General features: G+C 39.3%; 1 protein-coding gene across 15 annotated transcripts in view; it reads left to right on the top strand.

Moving 5' to 3' along the window:
* SYT14 (synaptotagmin 14) overlaps window positions 1-23,259 on the top strand; it is a 106,506-nt gene that overhangs the window by 66,707 nt on the left and 16,540 nt on the right. For all 15 annotated transcript variants that reach the window (XM_089529243.1, XM_089529242.1, XM_089529233.1 and 12 more), the window contains 2 exons: window positions 15,428-15,696; window positions 17,540-17,989. In XM_089529243.1, the coding sequence (XP_089385369.1) occupies window positions 15,428-15,696; window positions 17,540-17,989 (719 nt within the window). The remainder of the gene's footprint in view (window positions 1-15,427; window positions 15,697-17,539; window positions 17,990-23,259) is intronic.

Raw genomic sequence — 23,259 nt, forward strand, 5'->3', positions numbered from 1 at the left:
GGCTTACAGACTGTAAACCGCATTAGAGAGTGCTGAGAGTTCACTATTAAGCGGTATAGAAATGTTATTGCTATTGCTACTTCCTTGGATTGTTGGTGTCCTATTTGAGCATCTTCACTGCTGCTATCCTCCTGAAGATGTAAGAGATGATTGCTTAGTTGGAAAAGTTCTGTGTAGCTTCCGTACGGTGTACTCATGACAGTTACCTTCCTGCAAGATGTTTCCTGACTGTTACAGGCCTCTTGATTCTCCATGGCAGTTTTTTTCTGTGGTTCTATATGATCAATTCTCTCTGTCCTGTTCTATCCATGAAGTCCTGTTCTATGATGCATTGAAGGGATTCAACACATAGCTGTAGTGCACCAACTTTCTGTTTCCAGAGAGCTACCAATTTAATCTTGCTGCAGGTATAATTGACGATCCTTTCTATGAAAAAGGCCTTGTCTGCACTGGCAAGGATATTTCAGGGGCAGCTTGGAGTATCCTGGCCCAGAGCTGTTTCGATCTCCCCGGTTACCTGGCCCTTCATTTCTATGCAGGAGTGGCTATCTGAATACATTGAGCTGCCAGGCTCATCTGTGCGTTGCTCACTTCTGAGGTCAGAACAAGGTGTCCAGCAGTGATTGCCCAGCTGGATGCCTTGTTCTGACCTCAGAGTGAACAACTGGCGACAGATGTGCTTGGTGGCTCAGTGGGATGCATGTGTAGACAGTCACCCTGGCAGGGGAACAGAGGGTCTGGATCATCCCAAAAGGTCCAGAGGAAGAGGTATGTTTTCAAAATTTGTGTTAAGGGTGTTATACCCTAATTCTGGTGTTGATCATGGCAGACATCATTTCAATTATTTGCACCAGAATTTGAATAGGACTCTGCCAGGAGGAAAACAAGCCTTTTGGCCCATACAGACAAGGTTGAAGACAAACGTTGCATATGCATTGCAGCAGACTACTTTGTATCTTTTTTTAAAAATATGGTCTTGGTCTACATCTGTCAGAACCACACATAATAGGTTGCATATGTTTTTAACACTGAACTTGGATTTGGTTATTTGGTTGAATGTTGCATAAATTAATGTGATGATTCCAGAACAGGTGACTGCAGCAACATCTAAAAACACAAAATACAGTGTGATTGATACTTTTACAGTGAGATTAATATAATTATGGTATGATGCAGGGTGACTAATACAGTGCAATTGATATTATTGTGATTGCATAACTATAATTTATCAGAACTTCTAGCTTTTGTATTTTCTTTAGCTTGTACCTAATAATAAATTCATATCATGAGTGAGGACAGAAATTGAGGGGCTATCAGCTTGCTTGAGAGAACCCAGAGGTATTGCAGAAGTACAAAAAGGTTAATTAAAAACACATCTAAGGAAATAATAGACCCTGCCCCCCCCCCCTCAAGAATGAAAGAATGTGAAGTGGCAGGTGGAAAAGAATAATACAAAATTTGCAAGACTAGAATTGTCAGTTTGACTTTTCTTATTTTATCCTGGAGGAAGCTGACTGGCTGGTAGGAAGCCTGATCAGAAGCACCTGTTAGGGGACAAAGATCCACTACAACATTTTGTTGCTGATTCCATGTATTCTTTCTAAGAGTGAAGTCAGGTCGGTTAGTGTGGGGATGACTGGAACCCAAACAGGGCTACTAGAGGGCAGTATTACCATGCTTTGGTGAATCATACTTACATACTGAAATACAAAACATTTCAGTGAGGTCTGAGTATGTAACAGTCTCCAGAAGCTACGGAACATTGATTGTCAGCTGGGAATGGAACAATGGAACAAGTAGGAAGGTGAATTGGCTGCTCTGATAGCCTTTAGGGCTGAAGGGCGAGATATAAATACCATCAAATAAATAATAATAGTAATACTTAAGCCCCTTTCAGCCTTTAATATCCTGAAATGGGTAAGAATATAAATCAGTATGTCATTCCTGCATGCAAGAACAAATAATATCAGAAGTGTTATCCCGAGTGGAGAGACAGTGTTTGCATATTTTTATGCAAAAAATATTTTTGTATGTAAAAAACCCCAAAACCCAACATTTTGCACAGAAAATTGTGTATTCTGTGTAAAATACTTGCTTTTCTTCACAAACTGTTCAGGTTTATTTGCACAGATACAAGGTTTTTGCACAATCTCTCTCTCTCTCTCTCTCTCTCTCTCTCTCTGAAAATCTCATAGCAGTTGACTATTCTCTTCTGTCTTGTGGATAAATTTGCACATATCCTTTCCATCCCTAGTAGATGACCAAAACTGTTTGGTGAGCTTTGACTTCTTATAAAGGAGTTTTCATTAGGATGTTGCAATATACTGGAAGATTTTGTTGCATGTGCCATTTGCTATACCAGACTATATCTGTGTCATTATTTACCTATAACAAGCAGATCATATATCCCGTTTGTAATGGATTAGAATGAGATTCTGATAAGTTATGCACCTATGTGGCATCCACTCATGTTGATTTTTGATGGTATGTATAGTCCTAGTTGTTTTTAAGACTGGGTTAAAATTAATGTAAAAGGATCTAACTTGCATAAAGAATAGGACCTGAGGAAGTCTGTATTCAGTCTTTGAACCAACAGTTTGTTGTGAGAATTAATAATTTCATTGACACCACCCTCAGGCTTTAGGAGGAAATGAATAGAGTAATAAAATTTGATCCCAGGGCATGGTCAGAAGACTCATGATACAGCAAGCTTGCTGAAACTTGTTTGCTCAATGGCTGGAGAAGAAAATACTCTGGAAGTCTAGGTATGCTGCCCTATACAGTAATAAAGTAATCCACTGGATAATTTGTGAAATATTCCATATATTAAAAATGCTTGCAGAGATGCGGGAATTTTTCCATACCATATATCTATGTTTATTCATAATTGTCTGGGCTGTTTTCCATAAACAGTCATATTAGATGGGCTAAATATAAATTACGAAGTTCCAGTTATTCTACTAAGGACACAAGCCCTGACAAACCCTAGCGTGCAAAGGAATAGACTAACAAATGAATGCTATTTATCCTAAGCTTGTTGTGATTTCACAAAATTTCATGGTTCCTCAAGTGGTCAAGACAAAATGCGATCATTTCCCTTTGCCCACAGACTCACATCCATCCTTTAGAGAAATAAAACATGAAAGATTTATACGATCTGAAGACAAACCAGAGTATTCACATCCATCCTTTAGAAAAATAAAATGATCAACCAGTTGTGCTGAATCATTTTTTTCTTAGCTTGAAATGGAATTGATAAGTAGTACAGAGAGTGAAGCTGATGTTAGTAAAGAAAGTTAAACTGTTGATGTTTCAGATACAGTTTTGCTATGTATCCTAAAATAATGTTTTTTAGGTGCAGTCATTTTTTTGTTAAATATAAAGGAAGTACAGTACGCCAATGTTTTATGTGGGCATACCATACACGGCTTTCAGCATATGCTGGAACATATGGAACAGTGTCTCACGCGCCCCGGAAGAACTACCGGTGCAAGCCCCATTACTTCCTATGGGGCTCCAGGATACGCTGATTTCCCCTTACGCAGAGGGATCCAGAATGGATCCCTGCATAAGGGGAGGGCCCACTGTATTGGTATTTTACATTATTGCAAATATTGCAATAAAATAATTTGCACATAAAGTTTTGAATAAATTTGAATATAATTTAAACCAAATGTACTACATCAGATAACATAAGAAGATTTGTGGGGTGAAACAAATGGGCAAAATGAAGTAATTTCCAGCCACTTTGAAGGTGGAGTGTTTAGTTGACGCACACCTCAAAATCAGCTGGAGACCGTACTGAAGCCACACTTTGTAGCTAAAAAAAGAAGCCAAGATAGTCTGACTCAAGGCAGAAAATGTGCATCTTCACACCTGTATATAAACTCCTCAACACAAGTGAAGGACTGCGGCAAAGCAAAGAAATGAAAGTGCAACAACTCCAATGATGTACCATATATACTCGACTATAAGTTGACCTTGCGTATAAGTCAAGGTCAGCATTTGGAACCAAAAGTGTGGATTTTTATATGATCTCTGGATAAATCGAGAGTCAGCTGGGGAGAGGATGTGGGGACAATCGCTCACCCTTTCCAGCCTCTTCCCAGCTGGGCTGCCTCCTCAAGGCAGATGGGAAGAGGCTCAGGACAGATGGACGGACTGTATGACCCATGTATAAGTCTACCCAGGTTTTTTTGGGTCAATTTTTTGACCTAAATTTCTCGACTTATACACGAGTATATATAGGAATTACAACATACACAAAAAAGACAGTCCAACAGAAGATCATGAGCTGAAGGGGGCATGTGGGGTGAGCCTCTATGATTGTGCTTTGCCAGTGTATCACTTGTACAGCAGTGCACCGATGCCCTTTACCAGTGGAGCATCACACGTGCAACTGGGTGGCCAATCAAAAGGGTGGCCATGCAAATGGATGGAATCTGGGTGGATGTGGGAGGTACTTGGAGGTCACTGGTGGTATGTTTATGCGATGGTGCGCATGTATGGTGGGAAGGCAACAACTACAAAATACCCAGAGGCGCGGCTTGACACTTTGCTGTGTGGTCAGCCCATGTGCCTTTGGCCTGCCTTGCAAACAGGCTGTGTGGGCAGTGGGGTTTTGGCTTGCTTTTGAAAAAAACAAGAGTGAACCGCTTTTTGCTGCCCATCTGTTCCACCCCATGTTGGATTAACCCAAAAACCTGTGGAGTCCAGAAGTCTGTTCCTCCAAAGACTTATGGAAAGCAAACAAGCAGTAAATGAGCATGGACGCACCCTCCCACTTGTGTTTCCCAGCAACTGGGATATCAAGCAAACCTGCTCTTATTCTGAAGCCATAGTAATCATGACTAATTGTTATTGTTTGATCCTGCCTCAATTTGTCTGGTCCTTTAAAAAAAACATCTTAGTGGTCCTGTTTTGCCCTTGGGAGGCTAGCCAAAACCCCAGTCCAAAGTCTCAGCATTTTCAAACACTGAGGGAGAGAGAAAGGGAGCTTGTATCACCAAGTCTTTGGGTGGCAAAAGCAATGGACATATATTCCATTCCAGGCTCGTAACAAGGCTTCAGTCAGTCCAGTACAGTAGGTCCAAAGGGACAACCCGAAAGAGTAGTCCCAGTCTGAGTAGCATTCCAGGCAACAGGTAATCGGTCAAGGTTCAAGGCAACAGCAAGGCGTTTCCAAGCATGAGGAATACTTGTTGACCATGGTGGAACGAGGAAGGTGCTGGGATATTTATAGTCTACCTGGTTCTTGTAGATGCTCCCTGTTAGCAGCCTACTTCCTATTTAACCGCAGAGAATGCCATTGCTTCTCTTTTTTCAGGCCTCACTCTCTGGGGGTAGGCACTGGTAAGTCTGGCTCAAGTGGAAGGAAACCTTTCTCCAGGGAACTTGGTCACAGAGGCTGCTTGAGTAGCTATAGTCCTGGCATGTCCCCTAGACAATCAGCCTCTTCTGTTCAAAGGAGCAGCATTGGGAATCAAAACTCAGAAAACATGGCTAGTTCCAGGAGGCAAGGGCATGACACTAGTTGGCAGTCATCAGGACATCTTGAATAGTCAGCCCTCCAAATACACGGATTCTTTATCCACAGACAAAACAAGTATAAATTCCAAATAGCAACCATTGATTTTGTCATTTTATGTAAGGGACACCATCTAAGTATGCCATTGTATTCAATGGGATTAGAGCATCCTCAAATTTTGATATCTATGGTGGGGTCCTGGAACCAAACCCCAGCTGATAACAAGGGCTCATCATACAAGCACATTTCATAGTTTCAGTGAGCAGTATGAAGACATACCTCCTTTTACTTGTCTTGAATCTCAAAATACAGTTGGTCTTCCATGTTTGCGGCTTTGACTTTTGTGGTTTTGATTATCTGTGATTTCGATTAATATGTCTTATTTAGGAATCTCTAGGTCCTCTAGTTCAACTCTGCCAGAAATTGACCATAGAGTTGTGCTGGAGAATCTAGGAGTTCCTAGAGAAAACACTTCTCTAGGGATTTATAGGTCTTCCAGCATGATTTTATGACCAACATCTGGCAGATGTTGACCAGAGTTGCCCTGGAGGACCTGGAAATTCAAAGAGAGTTGTGCTGTCAGGTATAAAGGATAGGGGTTTTTTAATTGTGGTTTTTCCACATTCACAGAAGTCCTTCACCCCTAACCCCAGCGAATGTGGAGGGACTACTGTATTCTTTCATTAGATGAGCTCAGGTTCTAGTGGTATGTGAGAAGAAGCAAACGCCTTCTTATTTGAAGTAGCTTAACAATGCCACTTCTAAGCCTGGTATCGAAACTGAATGCCAATTGTAGTGTGCTTGAGAATGTCGACATTATGGGGCATTCATATGAGTTTCATATTTTTTCACAGTTCAAAGGAGCAGCATTGGGAATTAAAACCAGAGTGCCTTTTTGATCGGACACCTTATGGGGGAGGGCACGTCTAGTGATGCATTTCATATAAAACTCAAGTATATATTGTGGGGCTTGTTTCTGGGGGAGGGGGCAAGACTTAAAGAGTGGTACCGACAGGATTAGAAATTCATCCTATATAGATGGCTCAGATTCCTACTGTGTCAGTTTTCTGGTGTTTGATAAGACACACAAAGCGGATGCAGGAGAAAGCATGTCACTGGTATCCATGGAAACTCCAAAGATACTTTGGAACTCAGGGGGATAGAGTAAGCCACAGTAATGGGTCGCATTATAAGGGCAAAATGCATAAAAAGCTCAGACATATGCTTGCAATTAATTGCCATAAATAGCTTAAAACAAGAAGATGTCCCAGTTTAGCTTACTGCCAAAAATCACTAAAACCTGAGATCTTACAAATGTACTTAAACTGATTTTTTTTAAAAAAAATCTTGTTACCCTCAAAGGTGCATAAAACCTTGAATAGTAATAGACTTGCTTAATTATGTTCGCGCCATAAGAGAATATACACTGAGAAAAGCTGCTATAAATTTCATATGACCAAAGGTTTTAGAACTAGGCATCGGTGTTAATTCTCCAGCTCATTCATGTAGTCTTTTAAGATGATTTTGTATTGCAAAGCATTGCCCATATGGTGCATTGTGTAAAGAATTTCTCAAAGGTATGTTTAACATATGTCTTTTTAAAAAAGAAAAGAAAAGAAAAGAATTATATGGCAAGTATTGCTGAAAATGGTGAGTCAATTCAGGCTAGAACTCCCTTCTTTTTAATGGGTGCATCTTGAATTTGTTTGCTGGAGAAGAAATTGCAGTGTAATATTTGTGTGGGTACTGGGGTGGGGGAAAAACAAGCAACATATCAAGATCTGAAAAACAGAAAAAAGATAATGTAGAGGAAACGTTTTAATTTTTAAAATGGCGAAAGTTTTATTAAAATAACCCTGTTTGCAAGGAACCCACCTTTGTGTATTACAATGCAATTCACCACATTATTTCTTCTTGGTTGCTATAGAAACTAATTCTGGTGCAGCTGTGATCACCTATCAAAATTCTAACATAACCCAAGCCTCTGTTACAATACACATTTCTTATTTGGAGTAAATATCCTCTCAGGTTAAACCATGTACTTTATCATTTGAGAACTGTCGAGTGGCCAAAATGTTAATACAATTATTTGTGTACATTTCTGAAGGCTACACTTCCCTCCTTATTTTGAAAGTCTTCACAGGAAAATGGACAATCTGGTATCTGTTTTTTAAAACTGAGACGCAGGCAGCTGATGGAACCACATGATGCTTTGCAAGCTTCAATGCTGTTCTCCTTCGTGGCCATACGTTGTTGGCCCACAGTTGTTTCTAATGAAAGTTAATTTTACAATATCTGATTCTGTTTAGTGTATAGAATTATAAAAAAGCCAATCTTCAGAAATCAGTTTTAAATGGCTGCTTTGTTGAGGGAGAGTATGTATATACTAGACCATAAGTCGATTTTATGTATAAGTCAAGGAGAGGTTTCAGGGCACAAAAATTCTCTTTCTGTTTGTGTTTGTTGTTGTGTGCCTTCAAGTCATTTCTGACTTAGGCGACCCTAAGGCGAACCGATTATGGGGTTTTCTTGGCACAATATCTTCAGAGGGGATTTGCCATGGCCATCCTCTGAGGCTGAGGGAGTGTGGTTCACACACACACATATACAGCAGTAGCATTTACATTTACATTTCTATGCTGCTTAATAGTGAACTCAAACTCAGCATTCTCTAAGTGGTTTACAGTGTGTTAGCCCCCAACACGCTGGGTACTCATTTTACCAAACTACAAAAGGATGGAAGGTTGAGTAGACCTTGGAGCCCTGGGGTTAAATTCACAACCTTGTGGCTGCAGGACCGGCATTTAACCACTGTGCCCCCAGGGCTTCTTTATATATACACATATATTATCATCTCCCATCCTATTTGTGTGTGTGTGTGAGTGTGTGTGAGTGTGTTATCATCTCCTATATAGTGTATGTCTGTGTATGTGCGCACACACATGTATGATTGTCTCCCATACTACACACACACATGCACACATACACACACTAGTGGTGCCCAGAATAAGTGGTTTATTTTATGGCACTGACTGTAGAAACATTTTTACGTGTTTGTCGGATGAGTTCAGAGGTGCATCAGGTGCAGAGAAGAGAATAATTAATTGGTTTGTTTTAGACTCTGATCTAAAACCCTGCCAGTGGATAGGAGAGGGACGTGCCAGCAGGGAAGAGGAAATAAGATATGTTTCTCCATTCCCCAACCCCATGGGATTTGTTTTTCACTTTTCAGAAACGGGGGTGGGATTTGCTTAACCATCGACAGACTGATCTAAATCCCCCTTCTCTATGTTGACAATATGGCAGGAGAGTAAAAAGGCTGTGGATCTAGCAGAGATCCATGTCCTCTCCTGCCACATGAATCATCTTCCTCTTTTACTCAAATGAGATCAGAGTTCTGAGCTGGGCAAAGGGGAGTCGTTGAAGAAATCCCCACCACTGTCTGGGAAGGAGGATTTAAAATCAGATTTCCTCTCTCCAAGGCCAGAACTTAATCTAAGGACCTCATAGAGGAGTTCCCACTCTACCCTGTGATCCCTGGTGTGCTCTCCTGGGAACATAGGTTTCACTTAGAAGAAATATAGTGCTCCATAGAAGTAGGCTTTTATTTGATGTGATCTGTTTGGTAGCCTTGTTAAAAAAAAAAAGCAGAGCCAGTGTTTTGGACTAGGCATCCAGGAGACCAGGGTCCAAATCCCTGCTCAGCCATGGAAACTCAGTGGGTGACTTTGGCCATGTCACATTCTCTCAGAGGATGGCAGTGGCAAGCCTCCTCTGGACAAACCTTGCCAAAAAACCAGTAGGATGAGGGTTGCCATAAATTGGTATGATAAGAGTTGCCATAAGTCAATTTGGAGGTACATAACAAAATCTAGCATGGTGTAGTGGTTTGAGTGTTGGATTAAGGTACTGGGATATCAGGGTTCAAATCCCCACACAGCTATGGAAACCCATTGGTTGACTTGGGGCATCATATTCTCTCAGCCTTAGAGGAAAGTAAAGGCAAGCCTTCTCTGAACAAATCTTGCAAGGAAACCCCATGATAGGTTTGCCTTAGGGTCGCCATAAATCCGAAGGCACATAACAACAACAAAAACACTGTAATGTTTTAATGTTTTTCTAGATAAGTCATTTAGCTTCTGAATGGATCTGCAATAAACTATTTTCAATTTTGCAATTATCATACAAACATTTTACAGCTGTAGCTGTCAGATTTGTTGGTAATTAGCTACTTATCTGCCACCTTCAAATAAGCTGTTTAACAAGCTGTATAAAACAGTAATTTCAAATTAGGTATCTAAAATTGTACATTTTATGCTTGTGAAAATGTTTAGTGTATGAAATAAATAGTAAATACATTGGAATCCTTTTGGAATATGCTTTTAAAACTTTCATTGAAACATTAATAACTGGGAGGTGTTTAAAGCAACACTTGGGATTGCTTTTTAAATTCTTTTCTCTTGCTACTGTCAGAGAGTTTTTGATCTACAGTGCCATCATCCCTGACCGTTAGCCATACTGATTGAATGGAGTTGAAGGGAGCTGTAATTGAAAATATCCACAGCGAAAGCTGGGGAAAGCTCTTGTAGGTAGTGAACTAGAGCAGGGGGACTTAATTGATGCTTATTCTACTATTTAAGACAGTCAAACTGTCTTCAAGTGAACATAAGTGCCACTCCCCCCTCCTTTCTTCTTTCTTCCTTGTTCATTCATTCTGTCAGTCTGCCTTTTTCTTCTGCTTCTTTCTAGTACAGAGGTGATAACTGATGGAAAATCTTGTTGTGACACATCTCTTAAATAAGATAAGAATCTTGGTGTCTCTAGGTTCTCAGCTGGATTTTTTAAAACTAAGTTTCATTTTATTTAGTTAGGAATTTAAAAAAAACAAAATAGGAAAAACTGTAAGAGCTGCTTATTTATTAGCCTGTTTATTTTTTTTAAAAAGTATACCTCCTTTCAAGACAGTCTGGTTTATAGCAAAACTGGGGAAATAAAGGAATACCTAGGGAGAGAAAAGGCGCATTGAAGGTTTGATAGTGTCATGAGGAAATGTGCAGAAGCATTTCACTGGCATTTTATCATTTGTGTGCCTCCACCCTGCTGATACTGAGAAGACTTACCCCCCGATGCCATTATAGAGGTAGCAGAATTGCGTCAAGCCCTTTCAGGCCAGCACTGTTGGCTACAGGTTGTCCCAAGCAGCTGTTTGGAGTGGGCCCAGGGCTGTGTCTTGCAATGACATTTGCACAGCATGTTGGCTGTGCAAGTGCTCGGCCATGTTGAACATACATTTTCCTTGTCAGCAGCTGCTCTTATACGGAGACTTAGAACAGAATCTGGTTGATTCTCATGCTAAGTTCTTTGAAACTGCACATGAGATCTGGCAGGCCTGCAAATGGGATGGGCAGCCCTAGGCAGCGGCTGGTTGTCTTCGAGGGCCAGTAAGGAGTTCCCCCCCCCCCCCCAATGATATTGTAGCATGGATTTTCGCCTTCCCTGGGGCATCTCCCCGCTGTGTGTGGATTTTTTACTGACCGCTTTGCTGTATTTTGTAACAATACTTGGCCTTCCACGTTTGTGGCTTTGACTTTTGCAGCTTTGACTATTTTCAGTTTAAACTAATATGTTCTCTCTAGGAATCTCAAGGTCCTCCTGCACAACTCTGCCAGAGGTTGACCATACAGTTGTGCTGGAGAACATAGAAGTTCCTAGAGAAAACACTTCTTTAGACATTTGTAGGTCGTCCAACATGATTCTGTGATCAATTTCTGGCAAATGTTGACCATAGGTTTGCACTTGAGAACCTGGAGATTCCTAGAGAGGTGTTACCTTAGGTAAAAAGAATAGTGTGTTTTTTAATTTGCATGTTTTCCACATTCACAGGGTTCCTTCACCCCTAACTCCAGCAAATGTGAAGGGACCACTGCATTGCTTCCTGTCTTTGTCACCTGCATTCTGATTGCTCTTGTGGCCTTGTCACAATTGTCAGATACGGAAAGGAAGAGGGGACATTGGGCATCAGTTAAATTGGGGAGAGGGAAGCCATGGGGTAGCTAGATGGCTGGAAAAAAGGGGAGAAACTGCAGTCTGTGCAGATGCAGGTGACCACACCTTTGGACACACTGCACAGATTGGTTGATATGGCAAGCCCTACCTAATGTTTACCAGACTTACGCAGCTTGATGCCCTGGTTGAACATTTCCTGATCTAGAAACTATTAGGCCCTGTGTCACCTCAATCATACTGTACATTGCCTACCTGAGGAAGATACTAGATATGGATATAACTGATTTGTAATTGTTGTACACTTGTCCCTCCACATTCACTGGAGTTAGGGGCACAGGGCCCTTTTGAATGTAGAAAAACCACAAATAACAAAAGCACTATGTTTTTACCTGAGATAACACCTGTCTAGGAATCTCTATTTCCTCCAGTGCAACTTTGTGGTCAACATCTGCTTGATATTGACCATAGAATTGCACTGGAGGAACTACAAATGCTTAGTGGAGTGTTCTTTCTAGGAATCTCTAAGTCCTTCAGTGTGACCTTTGGTTAAAGTTGACCATAGAGTTGCACTGGGGGGGGCCTAAATATTCCTAGAGAGAACATTTTTAAATAAAATATGTGAATAATCAAATCTGCAAAAGCCAAAGCCACAAATGTGAAAAACTGAGTGCATTTGCATTAAAGTTGTGGCCGTTCCGTTTCACTCATAACATGGTGTCCAGCTTCTCTATATTGGTGCGATACCAGCCTTTTGTTTGCTCAGGTCTTGCATTCTCTGGGATGTGGCTCACTTGATTCAATCAGTCCACCTCTATTTTTTCCTTATTGCCTTTCACTTTACTCAATATTATTGCCTTTTACAATGAATTGTGCTATTTTGTCATATGTCTCAAATATGATAGCCTCAATTTAGTCATTTTGACCAGTCCATTAATCTGTAGAAGTCTCCTCCAGCACTATATTTCAAATGAGTTTATTTTCTTCGTGTGAGCTATGTATGATATGTGATCCACTTCCAGATATGTAGAGATTAAAACACAACAATCCAAACCAAAACCTGCCCCTAAGCTTACAAACAAAGAGGAAGGGGATGAGAAGAGCCAGTTCTTAAAGGTATATAAAGTTATATAATTTTAATATAATTTTTAATTTAAAGTGATATAATTTTTCTCATCATAACCAGCTTGAACAGAGACATACCAGGGGGCAGAAGACAAATGCCAATGGCGACTGAACTGAGACGATGTAGGGGGCCCTGTAGAGTCGTCTCTCTCTCAGTTACAACCAGATGGAATAGCTCAGGGAGAAAATGACCCAAATTCATTGTCACAGTATGATAATATGTTTCTGTGAATATGCTCCTTTCCTTCCAGCTTACTTCTGGAATTTCTGAATTTGAAAAAGATCATCTGTGTGTGAATGAGATGCACGGCTTATTTTCCTCTACCACCCCTCATAACATTTCTGCTTCACAAAATTATTTCCTTCGTCATTTTTTGTTATTGTGTACCTCCAAGTCACTTCTGACTTATGGTGATCCTAAGGCTTTCTTGGCAGAATTTGTTCAAAGCAGGTTTGCCTTTGCTTTCCTCTGAGGATGAGAGAATGTGACTTGCCAAGTGCAGATTTGAACTCTGGTCTCCCAGTGTCTTAGTCCAACACTCAGACCACTACATCACACTGGCTTGTAATGTATATTTATTTTCTCACAGCACAGTTAGGTCTCATGTTTTCATACATGCTGTTTCCATCCAAGTAGGCAGTTGATGTAAGTTGGGGTTCATCTGTAATTGAATGCTGGAAAAGTTCACTTTATTGTAAAATAACAGTGTTTGCATACACTTGTGTAATCCTTCTGTTTTAAAAGAAAAGGCGGGGAAGAGCCCCAGGTCTTCATTAAAGATGTATTATTTATATTCTGTACTCTTCTCGCAGTGTAGGGTTATTTGGTGAGCTGAACTTTTCTAGGCTCAAAAATATTAAAACATGAACATTCCATTTGCACTCATCAGAGTAGCATAACAGAAACCTCTGTGGGTATTTAATCATTCAGAATAAAGGATTTTCTTTAATTTTTAAACATGTACTTCACTTTATGTTTTATTTAAATTGTTTTAACATTTGCCTAGAAGCCCCTGAAGGATTGAAACTTAGGTTAGATTAAAAATAAACATGAAGAATGCAGTGTGTGGAGGCAAGGCAGGAGAGAAAGCGAGAGATGGAGGATACCACTGAGAACGAAAGCAGACATAGTTATTACAAAGCATTACTTGCAAAAATTATCAGGTTGTACTGTTCCAGTAAGGAAGCCAGAATCATGTTGGTCATATATGTTTCTTCAATATTATGAATATTTAAAGGTGTGCAAGAGAAACTCATAACTAATGTGTAAAACGTGATTTAGTAAAGCTGTTCTCTTGCTAGGAATTTAGAACCACAGGGACAAGGCAGCACTTTCCAGATGTTAATGAGACAGAAAGTGTAGACATGGCTTAGCAAAACAGAGTACAAATCTAGAATAGTGGGAGATGAGGAAGACTTGTGGGAAACTGCACATCATGCAGAATAACTTTACTGTCAATACCGTATATTTGCAAGCAACCAGCATGGAAGATCAGAGATCTAAATAAAGTGAGAGAAACTCAAAAGCTGAAAGTGGCAAAAGGGAAGGGGAAAAACCTCAGACAAAAGTTGCATTGAAGTAATAACAGTGATATACAATTGGATCTTGTAGCACCTTTGAGACTAACTGCACAATAAGTTGTAGCATACGCTTTCATGGACTTGGTCTATTTCCTCAGTAGAGGACTAACACAGGTGTATCTCTAAATAATAATGATAGCTAATAATATTAACATTGCCATTTGTTTGCTTCTACAGGACCTAGTCCACAACCCACTGAAATTGGTTAGTAGCATCAATAGTTTTTCTGCTTCCTAAATCCCCTTAAGCCCTAGAATATATCTTTCTTTGGGATATCCTTCTCTTACTGAATTTTATAAAGGCCCAATGCACAAATGTAGAATTTTTATTCTGCACTTGAATCAAACAACTCCTTGCTAAAAAGGTGACTTTTTTTCTATTTTGTATTACATTTTTGAACGAATGCAATGTATTCTTGGTTTCAGTTCTACATGAATTTGTGACTGACTATTCTTTTTGGAGTTTTCTTGTGTGTGTACCATCTCCCAGTTGTATCGATATAAGTTAGAGTTGCTATCTGATTAGCATCTGATGGCATGGTTGGGTAAATGTTTCAAGTTTAATTGAATAATTGAGTGACTAAATATACATAAGTGTATATGGAAGAGACAGTGGCTTTGAAAAAGTGTGTGCTTCCTTTGTTTTCAGATGATGCATGTGTGTGTTACAGCAGGCACTGTTTTTTGAAGATTTGTGTTTTGTGTGACAGAGCAGGTGGAATGCCTCTTCAAATAGGGTGCCTACCATTTGCATCTTATATATGTGCTTGATTTTAAAATCTTTTAATTTTTAAAAGTCTTTTCCTATTAATTGGTGGTGTTTCTTAAACAAATTAGCTGTTTCTAAAGGATTTATCTTAATAATTAATCTACTAATTAGTAGATCCTGTGACAGTATTTTAAATACATTATCTCTCTAATAAAAATAATGATCCATTTAAGAAAATCTGGCTATGGTGTGGGGCATACATAACTGCAAGGACTGAGGTTATTGACTGGCTTTCTAGATTGTTTGTTTGTTTGGTACTGCAGAAGGTGTTGCTCTTCAAGGTTTCATCGGGGAGCCAGCGTGACACCTTAGCCTTTGACAGTTGCCCTCCTCTGCATTAAATAAGTCTCCCCCCCCCCCCTTTCCGGTGACAGCCATACTATTCAGTGAAAATCTATGATGACTGTTATTTTTTCCCCACAGCAAACTGCATTCAGAGAATGAGACAAACACCTCCTCTTGATGAATTGCAGCCTCCACCATACCAAGATGACAGTGGCTCTCCACACCTCTCATGTACACCCTCTGAAGTTGGTGACAGCAAATGTGAATTCTCTCAGTGTAGCAATAGTCCAAGGTGTTCATTTAAGTGCCCAAGTGAAGGTAGTACTGGACATGAAATAGAAAGCTTTCACAACAAAGGATATGAAGAAGATGTTCCCAGTGACAGTACTGCTGTCCTAAGTCCTGAGGTAAATGCGTACACCCAAACTGCTCAGTGCAGATGTAGATAATGCAGAATGTAGATAATATAGCTGTAGATCATGTAGTATGGGTCCGATTTTTTTTTGAAGATGGGCTGTACTGTAACCTACTTCCATTGCATTTTATGTGTCCCACACCTGCAATTCACAATGGAAGAAAACCCTTCATGCATATCAAGGCCTGCCTTACCATCAGGCAGAGTGAGGCAGTTGCCTCAGGCCATGGCTGTTAGGGTTAGCCATGGGATCCTTCAGCCTCCTGGACTCCACCACCATTCCCCTTTGTCACACAACATTTCCTAAATTCCATAAGCTAGCTTGATACTTGAGGTGTATTGGAGGACCTTTTCTTATCGCCAGTTAAAGTAAGCCTATACAGTATGCCCTCCGTATTGGTGGAAGCCCTCCTGCAGATACTAAAACATGTGAGACCTCAAGTCCCGTTATTGCAACTTTTGTGTGACTGCATTGGCATGGCCATACACCACCATTAATAATAATGGATCATCCATGGATACTCCGATCAACAGATGGCTAGCCCACCAATACGGACAGCTGACTATACATGGAATGAGAAGGGGTGCCATTTTGTCTAAGCTGCAAAATGTCTTCAGCCAACCCCAGTGCCAGTGGCAGCTGTTGGCTCTAATGTGATTGGAGCAGTGAGTTCACTTAGGGTTTCAGTTTAAACTCTTTTGGAAAACCTCAGACTAACCCCCACTGACTTGGAAGACAAAAGTTGGCATTGACTAGTACCAGTGGAGTCTTTTCTTTCAATGCAAATAACAAGTGCAGAGGGTACAATTCAGATGAGACCTACAGTGTGAAAAAAAGTCTTAAAGCTTCCTTGCCTCTTATCTGGGTCCTGAAACGGATCTACCCACACTAAACTGCACAGTATCTTCTGTGTAATTCTGTTCAGTGGTTAATTACATGTATGATATCTTGTGTGGTTTGATTACTAGAAATACAACCTTTAGAATAATTGCTTCTGAGCAACAGGCAATATAATTCTGTGTTTTATTTAAATTTTATTAATTTTTACGTTGACCCTGGGGTGAAATTGTGTGTATTTTTAATAGCAAGGTAGAAAATATTACAACACAAACACTCCAACAAGAAACAGCATCAGAGTGCACACTTGAGAGCAGATGTTGGACAGTGTTACGGGTATTTTGTTGCTCACATCATTTATTCTTCTCTTTAATTTTAAAGGATTTGTTGTGTAAATGATTCATCCCCACTTAATCCTCCAACTTCTCATTCCTCCTTCTACTCAACAATGTCCTTGCAGTTTTTCTCAGTTAAAGACTTTAGCTTTGTTTGTTAGGGACCTTTTATCCATGCCTCCTCCTCTCTTTTCTAATTTACCCTCTTTATAAGCTGTAAAAGCTTCTTTCTTCTAGGGGCTGGCTGTCAGCAGGATGTCCTTCCTTGAGTATTCCATTACTTTGTGTGTGGAAAGGGGGGAAAACGCATTACACAAGCAGGAAGCAATTTCCATATTAATAATTTTAGTGAACATGCACAAATGCAGTTATTTATACCAAAGTTTATCAAGAGTCAGAAGTTCAAACTAACCTGTTATAAATTAGTTACTTCTCATTAGTTCCTTCCCTGTATAGTTAGCTAGAGCATTAAATTCACTACTTTTGCAGTGTAAATATAATCCTTTTCATTGCTTTTATGGTAATTCTATTTTTAGTTGGTTGTAATTGGCATTCTTTGCAACTAATTACCTTTTAAATGTAACTTTCCAAACTCTGAGTAGAGTTATAGACTCCAAAGGGGCACACAGATATGTTAGACCTTTCTTTTCCATTTCATTTAGGATCTTTCAGCTCGAGGATCGTCATCACAGCTCCCTAAATCATTTGATCCAGAACCAGAAGCTAAATATGGCACCCTGGATGTGACTTTTGACTATGACTCTCAGGAACAGAAGCTTCTGATAACAGTGACAGCTGTCACAGACATTCCAAATTATAACAGGACAAGTGGAAGTTTATGGCAAGTACACCTGGTTCTTCTTCCTATCAAGAAACAGAGAGCAAAAACCAGCATCCAGCGGGGCCCATGCCCTGTCTTCACTGAGACATTTAAATTTAATCATATTGAGTCTGAGATGATTGGGAATTATGCAGTACGTTTTAGACTCTACAGCATACGTCGTGTAAAAAGAGAGAGGATTCTGGGAGAAAAGATATTTTACTTAACCAAATTAAATCTTCAAGGGAAGATGTCAGTACCGGTGACATTGGAGCCAGCATACAATATTTCCGTGAGTATTAAACCACACAGAATAAGAAGGCAGCATTTTCAACAGCTATGAATAGAGCACTTATTTATGTCAGAGGTGCATATCTTTCAGGCACATTTGAAAGATTGTTGCAGCAGGACATTGCTTGGAAGTCCATTAAATTTTAGATACCATGCTTAGACTTCCTTTTTAAATATATGTATCTATTGTTACCTCTTTTAGCTTTCTCATGTCCATTAAAACTTTGTTATAAAATGTACATAATGGTGTTCACTAAGAAAGTGTTCTTACCAGCAGTATAAAATGATGTACTGTATTAGGAAACTGGGCAGCTTTATGGCCTGGGCAGCACTACTGCCATTGTATTTCATTAAGAAGGCATCTTGACCAGCAAGTCCTGGTGATTCTTCAAGTTTTCAGGTATTTAGTTTTGTTCTTGGTTATCCAGCAATGTGGTTTTGCATGCTTCCTCTCCATTAGGGTTTCCGCCTTTTGTGGGATATGCTCTCTTTTGAGTGGCCTGGGATGCACAACAAACATAGTACACTGGAACATTACAGTGCTATGACATCCACATGCATTATCTCTGTCTTGAGTGTGAAAGACATGGAGAGGCAGCCTGAATGATTCCTTTTCCAGGATATAAAGAAGGCTACTATGAAGGAAGGGGCAGAGAAATACATGAAGAATCTGCTGTTTTTATGCTTTCCTGAGTGCAGTTGGTGCTTGTTCAAGATAAGCAAACAGTTTGCAAATTATATTTTTGAAGTTTATTTTTAAAAACCTGATCCAATTTAAAACACCCTCTGTGGTTCTCCTTGGATATTTCACACCAGACTTTTCTAACCTGGTACCATATAGATGTGTTGGAATACAATTTTTGTAACCCCTAGTCAGCATGGGGGTGGCTTAAGAATGCTGTTTTATACCATGATCCAAAATATGTATTTTGATTTGGTCTGCAGTAGGGATGGAAAAAAATTTCATTGGATTCAACATTCTCAGTGAAACCATAGCTCTCCATCGTTCAGAAGCAAAGTGTCTTGAGATTAATGGGATTCACTACTTTAAAATGCTGGGATTCTAACATATTTCCGTTGTGATTTCTAGCTTTTCTTTTGTGTGGTGAAGGTGAAGTAGAAAAGATTAGAGCGACAGAGAGAGGAAAGGAAGGAGAAAGTAGGCAACAAGTATAGCTAGGAGAAGTGAGACAGAAGGAGAAAGAGGACAGGAAAGAAAGGGTTTTGGAAGGAAGAAAGAAGACAGATCAGCACTCTGCAACAGTTATACTTCAAAATTTGCAGTTCCCCAAATTTTGTAAAACAGTTCACCAATTAAAAAAATTAAACTATGTTAGGCCTGTTTACAAAAAATATGCATTAGGCAAGACTGTACAAAAATACATATCAGTAGAAATATGCATTAAAATTCATACACATGTTAACAGAAATTTTAAAGAACCCTCAAGAGTTCATTTCCATTGGTTTATCAAAAATAATCATTTTTATGGCTAAGATTCTGTATCACAGGCTGTGATACATAACTTTACAAGGATGGAGTTACCTTGCTGACACAGTATGCAACCATGTTAGAGAATTGTGACAATGCACAAAGGGGCATCATGCAAGATGTCCTGTTGCACAGTGAGGACCCCCATTGCATAAGGAATCACTACACAAGATGTCCTATTGTGCAGTGGGGGAGTTCCCACCACACACTGGGAAACAAAGAAAGGTGGGAACATTTTTCCAGCAAGGCACATGACTTTCCACTGCTGTTTTGCCCTGTGGTTCTGTTGGGGGCCATTGCCCTGCTCCTTGTGCTGTTGCGCGTGGGCAGCCTGTCCAACAAAGTGCCCTACCATTGCATATCACAACCTTCAGACAGCAGTCACTTTGCTTGCTTTCCCTGTGCAGTGGTCCCGATAGTGCAACTACAATAACATTTCCCTCCTGAGATTATGACTGTAGCGCAGTGCTGCATTTCTAAACTGTACAGTCATAAATTTCTTTATGACATCATAAATTCCCAACAGCCTACATCTCTGCTTTTCTTTCGCTTTTGTATTTTTACCTTGAATGATGGACTATTGAATATTAACAATATTAAGAAATTATTTTTTAAATTTTCAAAAAAAACCCTGTTCTTTAAAGTCTAGAAACCCTGATGAGAAAGAACTTTTGGAGCTCAGGACTTATTCTGCGCAAAATATTTATATGGCTGTTTTGCTCAGAAAACAGCATTTTCTGCATGGAAAATAATAGTTCAATGCAGAAATGTGAATTCCTGTGCAGAAATTATTCTTTTATGCACAAAAGAAAACTATAATTGGGGATTTATTCTGCATAAAGTTAGCACATGCTTGATTTGCATAGAGAACTGCATTTTCTGCACAGGATCTCCTATTTCTGCTTTGAAATATTATTTCTCACATAGAAAATGCTGTTTTCTGTGCAAATTAATCACATGCAAATTTTATGAAGAACAAATTCCCACTCACAGCTTTTTTCGGCACATAAAGCAACATTTTGTGCACCAGAATTAATAGTTCTACATTGAAATCTTATTGTCCATGCAGAAAATACTGTCTTCTGCACAAAACAACCACAAGCAAATTTTGCACAGGGTAAGTCTCGAATTGCCAATAGCATTTGCAAATAATTTGCATGGCTTTTGAAAACTTTCTTGCAGTGGAAAGGAAATTGTTGAAATTACTTGTTGTTACCTTTGAGAAGAAATTTAGTGAAGAATAACATCCCTATTGAATTTAGTTTTCTGTCTTGATTCCTTTTTGTTTCACACAGTATATGTATAGACATATAATCACTCCTTAAAGTTTTAGCTATTTATCCTGTTTGTTGGTGTTTGAGTCTCAACTACTGGTAATCATGACTTTAGCTTCATGATTACCACTATAATTCTTGACTTTGTTATAGTTTTCCTGCCCTTAGTTGTCAGAAGGTCTGTAGAAAATTCAAATTATCTCCTGTTCATAGCTTTTCTCTTTAAATTGGTTTAATTATTACAAAAGCAAAAATAGATAATTCTGACAAATTTTAGCAAGCAGGTGACATGAAATGACTTTCTGTACAATCCTTGTGTGCCGACTCAGAAGTAAGTTCCATATATATATAGGATTATAGCTTCAATTGGGTGGAATAGTACTGTAGGTCAAAACTAATTAATTTGTTTCTGATTCCAGTTTCATCTATTCACTGTATGAACAGTAGATCTTGATTTTTAGCAACCAACTTGTAAAGCAAATCTTCTTAGTACTTTCTAAAAATATTATCTGTGAATTGCTATTCTTTACTACTCTTTGCTATAATGCAGCATTTCTTAAGATGTGGTTGGTTTAACAATATTCAAAAAACTCATAGATAAGACTGATTTGTTTCAACCTATGTGTAGTATCAAGGCCTTTTTCGTGGGTGATACAAAATCATAAAGGAACAACATGTACCTACATACTCTCTAATTGAATAAAATCATTATTGCATTTGTAAATTTCTTTTAGCTGTACACACCTACTTGGAAGCAAACATTAGAGCTCTCAAATTTTCAGATCATTTACTGGACAAATAAAGAACATGAACAGAAGCTTAAGGCTTTTTATATCTTGTGTTATCCTTTTATTATTTTATATAACTCTCTGAAGAAGGCCTTAAGAATATTTATAGGCTGAAATATATCAGGCTTTTCTACCAATAAAACAACCATCCTGTCAGCATCTTGAAACGTATCTCTTGTTTCTTCCATGGAATCCATTGAACTCTTCCCAGTTTTTGCATTTTCAGATGCACTTGGGAAAACTACCTCTGGTCCTCAGTGATGTAATAATAAATTGAACTAGAGATATTCATCAGAATACACCTGAGGCACACTTGCAAGGATAATAATAATAATAATACAACTGCAATCAGTGAACCAATTTTGCTCCTTTTCATGTCTGCCAACAGTAGGTCCTTTGTGAAGCTATTGGGTTTTAACTGTACATTCAAGATAAAGCCAGACCTAAATACAGCGCGCCCATGCCATACACGGATGCACCATATGCGGCTTTAACCTTGCGCGGAAGGTTAAGCTGTCAGGGGATGAATGGCGCATGTGCCATGCCGCTCCGAATGCGGAAGTGCTTCCCCATTGCAACCAATGGGGTTTGAGCTTACGCTTCCCCCCCATACTGTATTTTTTATTACAATGGGTTAGTACAATATACTGCTTTTAAGAAAAAAGAGTCTTGAAAAATGTGAAGTCAAAGGTATTCATTCATCAGTCTGGTGGGAAAATTCCTATGCTAGACTCCTTGTTGTGTCATACGCATATGTAGGTTCCCTTATACATGTGGTTGTACTTTTTGGCCATGTGCAATGGGTATATTCATTCACAGTTGTATAATTAGAGTTAGACAAATCCAGCTATAGCAAAAGGGATCAAATCCATCTAGGGTAGAACTATTTAAACAATTGGATTATGTATATGTTGACTCACTATTCAGCAACTGATTTAGTGGGTCTACTCTAGTTGGAATTAACCAATAGAATTCAAGCCTTGTAGTTGCATTTTCATGGATGGTGCATTCCTCACTGGCTCCGCTGTGCTACAGTCGACCCTCTGCATCCACTGATTCCTTATCTACGGATTCCACAGCATGAAAATATTCAAAAAATGTATGAATTCTATAAAGCAAACCTTTATTTTGCCATTTTATAGGTCGGACACCATTTTACTATCCATTATGTTTAATGGGACTTGAACATCCACAGATTTTGTAATTCACAGGGGGTCCTGGAACCAAACCCCAGCAGATACTAATGGCCCACTGTACATTCACTAGTATTGTAAAAATAAGCACTGTACATTCTCCATCGTATAACCTCCCAATAAGCAAGAAATGTATGCAGTTGGTTGCACAGTGCTGCTGCTCATTAGAAAGATGATGTAGCATAACTATTGTATAACTCACTGAGTGTAAATTTACACCTTCCAAGCATGATGTATGATTTCTGCCAAAATATTTTCTAATACGTTTGGCATGCAGCTCTCAGGAACAATACTGTTACTGTTATTGCTTAGTGAAGAGTAAAATAGGTAAAGTCATATATTACCATCTATACTCATCTATAAGTCGAAAAATTTAAACTACAAAATTGACCCCAAAAAACCTAGGTCCACTTATACACAAGTCAGTATGGTAATAAAATGGCAGGACGAGGGAGCGTTCTCTCCCTGAGCCTCTTCCCAGCCCGGTTGCTGCCAGAGGGGGCAGCTGGACTGGGAAGATGCAAGAA

Source organism: Sceloporus occidentalis, unplaced genomic scaffold (genome assembly GCF_023333645.1).
Source record: "Sceloporus occidentalis isolate IW3139 unplaced genomic scaffold, rSceOcc1.0.p SCAF_6, whole genome shotgun sequence".
NCBI lineage: Eukaryota > Metazoa > Chordata > Lepidosauria > Squamata > Phrynosomatidae > Sceloporus > Sceloporus occidentalis.